Below are 7,500 nucleotides of genomic sequence, written 5' to 3'. Positions count from 1 at the left end.
TTTGGAAATGCTGGTTCACATAGATCACCAGTTGACCTTGCATCACGAAAACCTTCAAAAGCTTTCTTCAGAAATAATAAGCACGAAAATTCCCAAAGTCTCACTCATAAACAGTGTGAGTGTACCCTCATAGGTAATGAGATTATGAGAGTATGATGGAGGGAAGGAAGTCGACATTATAGCTATATTGAAGAGGATCATGTTCTATACACATATAAATAAGGGGAACGGTAAGCTGTATTGTCTATCTCTGGCCGTTCGTTGATTTGGCCCTCTGTTGTGTAGCTGGCGATGTAATGGGGGTTTAACTACTTGAGCACGACGGTACGACCCTTGAGCAAGACGGTATACGACCCTTGAGCACGACAGTATACGACCCTTGAGCACGACGGTATACGACCCTTGAGCACGACGGTATACGACCCTTGAGCACAATGGTGTACTACCCTTGAACACGATGGTATACGACCCTTGAACACAATATGTTCACGAAAGACAGTGGACAGGTGCACTAAGAGTGAACAAGAGTGTTCCTCGCCAGCAGTGAACAAAACCCATGTTGATGAACGGGAAAATCTGTTTGAACAGAACTGGAGCATCCGCGTCATTGTCGTCCAAGAAATGAAACAAGTGTAACGTGATGATTTCCTCCACTGACACTGCACAGGTGCGTTCTGAACACCACAGATTAGATATTGTTCATGTGTTCTGCAGGTGTTTTGAACATGAAGAACAAACGAACATTTTTCACATCTGTTGCCTGAGAGGTGTTGTAGATAACATCACAAAGTGGAACAACTTTTTTTTTCCTGTTCATCGGGCCATTTAGCACAGAACATCACTATAAAAACCTTCAATTGGACGTTTGTATGGTCTTTTAGCACAGAACATCACTATAAAGACCTTCTATTGAACGTTTATAGGGTCTTTGGCACAGAACATCACTATAAAGACCTTCAATTGAACGTTTGTATGGTCTTTTAGCACCGAACATCACAATAAAAACCTTTAGTTGGACGTTTTTAGGGTCTTTTAGCACCGGACATCACCCACACACACCAGAAGTGGACACCATCGCTGACCACCAGCTTGGTCGTGGACCTGTGTTGTCGTCCACTCACCGTCTGGTGATCCAAGACGACTCAGGGCGAGGCTCGCCGTTGCGTCCGTCTTCCATGGCACTCAAGGGGTGACTGGCATTCCCTGGTGTGTCGTGGGCACGCTGGCCTATACCCTCGGGGGGCACCTGACGCTTGTCACCTGTTTGTTTGTGGAGGTCCCATAGCTTGAGGATCGGTTGTGATCCATCTAGTATAGACGAATAGGAGGGTTTGACTCCTGTCTTACAATCGTAGTTTCGACCGTCCTTTGTCTCTCTGTCCATCTGTCAGTCTGTCTATCCATCTATCTGTCTATATGTCTCTCTATCTATGTCTGTCTGTCTGTCTCTGGTATCAAACTCTCTTGACGTTTCCTTCAGTAACCCCTCACTCGACTGTGCTCCTCACTCTGTCCTCATGTTTCATTCCTTCAACAACTGGTAAGTGGCACTCACAACTCTCTCCCCCCCCTTTTTTACGGGGGGGGGGCCATGTTAAGGTTGGGGTACGTCATGCCCATCCGTCGTACTGTCGCATCATTGGGGGGAATTTACAAATCCGACGCGTCGCACAGGAGTATACGTGTCGATTCTTGACGTACACGCTTGCATTGTGACACGTTGGAAAATCGAAAGCAAATAGAGAAAGATATGATGAATAACTTAAACAGCCGATATTTCATCGAGGCGAATGAATAATAAGACGAGCAGTTCATTGTTAGTGTAAAGTGCTGAGCAAAACTGTTCTGTAGTTATGTAGTTGACGTTCGGGGTCATCTCCAGTGTTTGGATGAAGGATGGTGTAAATAGATCCCTATTATTCTGAAGTATTGTTGTATAACAACACTGTCTCCCTGTACTCAACCCTGTTCTCCTGGGGGTGGGGTAGGGGTGTTGTATGGGAATACATCATCCTTTATTTATCCGATGTATTAAGGTGTTGTATGGGAATACATTATCCTTTACTCACAGGTTGCAATGAGGTGTTGTATGGGAATGCATCATGCTTTAGCACTGTGTTGTATTGAGGTGTTGTATGGGAATACATCATCCTTTATTTACCCATTGTATTGAAGTGTTGTATGGGAATACATCATCCTTTATTACCGTGTTGTGTTGAGGCGATGTTTTACGGTGGTACATAGTAATCTATCTTTCCCATGTTTGTGTTGTGATGATGATGTGTACATCATTACATCACACCCTAAAGTGTTTACATCTCTCTTCGATAGATTATATAGCATCGTTGGCCATAAATACCCGCTCCCTTACTGTACTTCCTCCTGTTTCAATGACCCTTTCCACCTGTGTGAAATATCCTTCCTTAAAACAGACCAGTTTCCCTTTCTTTTCCCAAAATCCCCCAATACCTTAAGTATTCTATCTCCCTAAATAGCCCCATCCTTTAGATGTCCTACCTCTTTAAATAGCCCTTCCCAACAACAGCTCTTTCCCTTCGTAACCACGTCCCTAAACAATTTCTTCCCTAAAGTGTCCTATCCCTAAACAGCCCCTTCCCTAAAGTGCCCTATCCCTAAACAATTTCTTCCTTAAAGTGCCCTATCCCTAAACAATTTCTTCCCTAAAGTGCCCCATCCCTAAACAGCCCCTTCCCTAAAGTGCCCTATCCCTAAACAGCCTCTTCCCCTAAGTGCCCCTTCCCTACAAAGCCCTCTCCCTAAATACCCTTTTCCCTAAATAGTACCTTGACTAAATAACCCTTTTCTATATATCCTTCACTTCCCAAATAGGCCGCTTCTCCCCACTTCCCTCCCCCATTCCTCCCAGTTCCCCCCCTCTCCCTCTCCTAACTCGCGTGTTTGATATGACCTTGATGCAATTGCACCATGTCTGTCTTCCGATTCATTTTAATTCAGGCCTTTTACTCTCTCGACACAGGGGTGTGGATTGCTTGCATTGCCTTGTCTCCGACCGGGGGTCGAGATGCAGTAAATATTTTATTTTTTCCCAGTATTGCCATAGACTGTTGAGATTTCCATGTTATCTCTTTGTATATCCTCCAGGACGAACAAACACCTTTGGAGTATTCATGACTTTTGTGAAGATCATAAAAGACATTTACTCTAAAGAAAATCTATCTACATATCTATTCCATGATTCTATACTCATCTAACTTCTATGATGTCTATTAGCAGTAAGCAATATATGGAAGACACGTAACATAAACACACTCCTTTGCTCACTGTTCAGAAACGAGTGAACAAGATACTTCAGAAACGAATGAACAAGATACATTTTCACTAGGAAGTGGACACTCAGACATCAACTTGTTCTAACAGATTGTAAAGAGTTATAGAAGCATATTCATATTGTTGAATTAGAAGTATAACTATATTGTTTAAGCAGTGGGCTTAAAGGAAAAGATCTAATTCCCAGAAGTCTTTTACAAAGGAAAAATCTAATTCACAGAAGTCTTTTACAAAGGAAAAATCTAAATTCACAGAAGTCTTTTACAAAGGAAAAATCTAATTCACAGAAGTCTTTTACAAGATTACCCACAAGATGAAAGTTAGCTCACAAGGTGAGAGGTTGCTCACAAACTTAGTCGATAGCTTACTCAAAACAGGAACTCGAAAAATCTCTCTGTGATCCATACGAGCTTCTCTGAGCTCACAGTAGGCCTAGAAAAGTATGAAGGGAACTTCAAGAACGAAAGAAACGAGGTAAAGAAAATGGGAGGAGGTCAAGAGCATCTATAACGAAGAAAACGGCGACGTGGTTGTTCCATGTCAGAGTGTGCCACTGGTAGATTGATCAGGTGTTAATTGATCATATTGGTGGATCATTCCACTGTTCATTGTCATGGATTATGCCAGCAGTGTATGTCCACACAGGTGTATTGTTCCAGTGGTAAATGTCCTCACAGGTGGATTGTTCCAGTGGTAAATGTCCTCAGAGGTGGATTGTTCCAGTGGTAAATGTCCTCACAGGTGGGTCATTCCAGTGGCTCCACAGTAGTTGATTTGAGCTAATTTCTAGCCCATGTTTAATTAGTAAACTGGGTCCCTAATGGGTCAGTAATTAGGTCCTTAATGAGTTTGATGAGGTCCCTAATGAGTCATTAATTAAGCACTCACATGAGCCAATGTTTAAAGTTCCTGGTGAGTCAGTATGTGAGCTTGTGAGTGCAGTAATGAGGTCCCTAATGAGTCATTAATTAAGCACTCACATGAGCCAATGTTTAAAGTTCCTGGTGAGTCAGTATTTGAGCTTGTGAGTGCAGTAATGAGGTCCCTAATGAGTCATTTATTAAGCACTCACATAAGCCAATGTTTAAAGTTCCTGGTCAGTCAGTATTTGAGCTTGTGAGTGCAGTAATGAGGTCCCTAATGAGTCATTGATTAAGCACTCACATGAGCCAATGTTTAAAGCTCCTGGTCAGTCAGTATTTGAGCTTGTGAGTGCAGTAATGAGGTCCCTAATGAGTCATTAATTAAGCACTCACATGAGCCAATGTTTAAAGCTCCTGGTCAGTCAGTATTTGAGCTTGTGAGTGCAGTAATGAGAAGGAAGATCTCATCTCATCTCCGCCTATGAGTACTGGAACTTTACCCTCCATGATCACGAGGGAGAATTACCCTCTTAATTACTCGAACTTCACTCTCTTAATTACAACGAGTTTATTCCTTAATTACCATGAGTTAACCCTCTTAATAGAAGTGTTTGTAATTCTAATTATGGTTAAGAGTAAGGGACCCTAAGGGTAAATTCACAAGGGCAAGGTACCTTAGGGGTAAATTGATAAGGGTAAGGGACCTTAGGGGTAAATTCATATCACTTAAAGGACAAATCATCCTGAGGGGCGACAGCTCTGTCCTTGAAGAATGATAATACTTAAAGGGGCAAATTCATCAAATTCGGCTATATTTATCATACTCAAGGGGTAAAGGAGTAGATACGTCATACTTACAGGATAGATGGGTTAATACATCATACTTAATGGATATTTGGGTAAATGCATCATACTTAAAGGATAATTGGGTAAATAGATCATACTTAAAGGATAATTGGGTAGATACATCATACTTAAAGGATAATTGGGTTAATACATCATACTTAATGGATATTTGGGTAAATGCATCATACTTAAAGGATAATTGGGTAAATAGATCATACTTAAAGGATAATTGGGTAAATAGATCATACTTAAAGGATAATTGGGTAAATTCATCATACTTAAAGGATAATTGGGTAGATACATCATACTTAAAGGATAATTGGGTAGATACATCATACTTAAAGGATAATTGGGTAGATACATCATACTTAAAGGATAATTGGGTAAATACATCATACTTAAGAGGATAATTGAGTAGATACATCATACTCAAAGGATAATTGGGTTAATACATCATACTTACAAGGATGATTGGGTAAATACATACTTAAAGGATAACTTTGTAAATGCATCATACTTAAGGATAATTGGGTAAGTACATACTTAAAGGATAATTGAGTAAATGCATCATTCTTAAAGGATAATTGGTTAAATACGTCATACTTAAAGGATGATTGGGTAAATACATCATACTTAAAGGATGATTGGGTAAATACATCGTACTTAAAGAGTAATTGGGTAAATACATCATACTTAAAGGATAATTGGGTAAATACGTCATACTTCAAGAATGATTGGGTAAACACATCGCACTTAAAGGATAAAGTGGGATAAAAGTTTCATACTTAAGCAATAAAGTTGACAACTGAATGTTAAGTAAGAGATAACATGAGGAATACATCATACTTATGGGATGACAGCTGGGTAAATACATCGTACAGTAGGGGTAAGTGATGTAAATACATCATACTTCAGGGACGAAAGGGGTAAATCCATTACACCTAAGGGTTTTTAAGGGGTAGACTCGTCATACTTTAAGAGTAAAAGCATAGTTCCCTTAAGGCTTTACCCATCATACTCCAAAAAGCAGTTGAAGACATCATACTTTAACTCTTGAGTTGCCAAAGTAAATGGGACGAATTCCACTCAGTCTAGTGACTCTGCAAATTCATTCAGAAAAATTTAAGCCTTTGTTGAGGCTCGAAGGAGCGACATAAAAGGCCTCGGACCTCAATGTAGGAGAGAAAAAAAGGAAAAAAAGAATGGGAATATAGGAGAAAATGGAGTGTAATGATAAACGAGAGAGTGTAATGGGGAAAGAGAAGAGGAAGATGGAGACCTAAGATTGTGCAGTGGAAAAAAAAAGGAAAGGGAATGAGGTAGAATGGTGGATGGAAGAGTGAGATTAAAGTTGGAAAAGTTGAAGAATATTTTAGAGGAATGGAATAAACGAGAGAGGTTGGATGGAAAAGTCAGATGAAAGATGAATAGGGAAAAAAACTACAATGGAATGGAATAAACAGAAGAAATGATATGATAAATGATGGAACTTTGAAAAGTCAGATGGACGATGGAATAGAGAAATACTACAGTTGAATGGAATGGAATAAACAGAAGAAATGCTGAGATAAATGATGGGACTAAGAAGTATACAAGAAGAGGCGAGGAGGATGAAGGAATGACTGAAGGAATGAATGAAGGAATGAAAGATATATTAAAGAGGAAAAGAGGAATGATACAGACAGATTTGAGAGAGAAAATAAGGACCAGTTAAGCAAGTATTTCAAGGCCATTTTACATATATGAGGGTCAGTGTACGTGGAAGAAAGTATGAACATGACTTAGATACGTACATAGCACACTAAGGACACGCCATTGGTCGTAAACACGAACACGAACGTGCGTACGTACATAATCAACAATACGTACGTAGCACACTAAGGACACGCCTTTGGTCATAAACACGAACGCACGTACAGAATCAACGCTGACAACGAATTGTACACGAACGTGGTTAGTTAATATACGGACGTGTTCGTATATGGCCAGTGATGAACGGACGCATGACGAATTTTCTAAGGACGTGACAAAGTCCGTGTTCCTATGAAGGCTAAGTACACACACACACAACACACACCACACACACACACACACGTATACATGCACAGGGTCATAGAGATGTACATGAAAATGCATATTAGGTGTCGTAAGAATATGTACATTCATAAGGATGAAATGGCAACACGCTCGTTAACCATTCATTAAGGCACTCTAACCGTCCCCCCTCCCCCTCCCCCCTTCCCAACGAATGCCCCCCCCCCCCACTTGGACAATAAGGGGCCACATTTTCCTAGAGTTGTTTAATCGCTGACGTCACGGCTTCCACCTGACGTCATGGGTTAGCTAAAGTTCCTCTTTTGTTTTGGGAGGAGGAGGATGATGTGGTGTGCTGTGCTGTGATACACAGTTGGAGTACAGTGGTGTGTAGATGATGCTGTGGTGGTGTTAATGTTGGATTAGTGGTATGCTTAAGTGGTGTTAG

At 40.7% G+C, this 7,500-nt stretch overlaps 1 protein-coding gene across 2 annotated transcripts in view; it reads right to left on the bottom strand.

Moving 5' to 3' along the window:
• The window catches only part of LOC139761034 (uncharacterized), a 35,125-nt gene that overhangs the window by 10,628 nt on the left and 16,997 nt on the right, over positions 1–7,500 (bottom strand). The window contains exon 1 of one of the 2 annotated variants that reach the window (XM_071684787.1): positions 1,122–1,516. The exons of the other annotated variant lie outside the window; for it this stretch is intronic. Coding sequence (XP_071540888.1) covers positions 1,122–1,384 — 263 coding nt within the window. The 5' untranslated portion in view covers positions 1,385–1,516. Of the gene's footprint in view, positions 1–1,121; positions 1,517–7,500 lie in introns of those variants that run through there. 2 annotated transcript variants of the gene reach the window in all.

This window comes from Panulirus ornatus, chromosome 39, assembly GCF_036320965.1.
Source record: "Panulirus ornatus isolate Po-2019 chromosome 39, ASM3632096v1, whole genome shotgun sequence".
Lineage (NCBI taxonomy): Eukaryota > Metazoa > Arthropoda > Malacostraca > Decapoda > Palinuridae > Panulirus > Panulirus ornatus.
The sequence above is the reverse complement of the archived record's forward strand: the minus strand, read 5'-3'. Positions and strand labels throughout refer to the sequence as shown.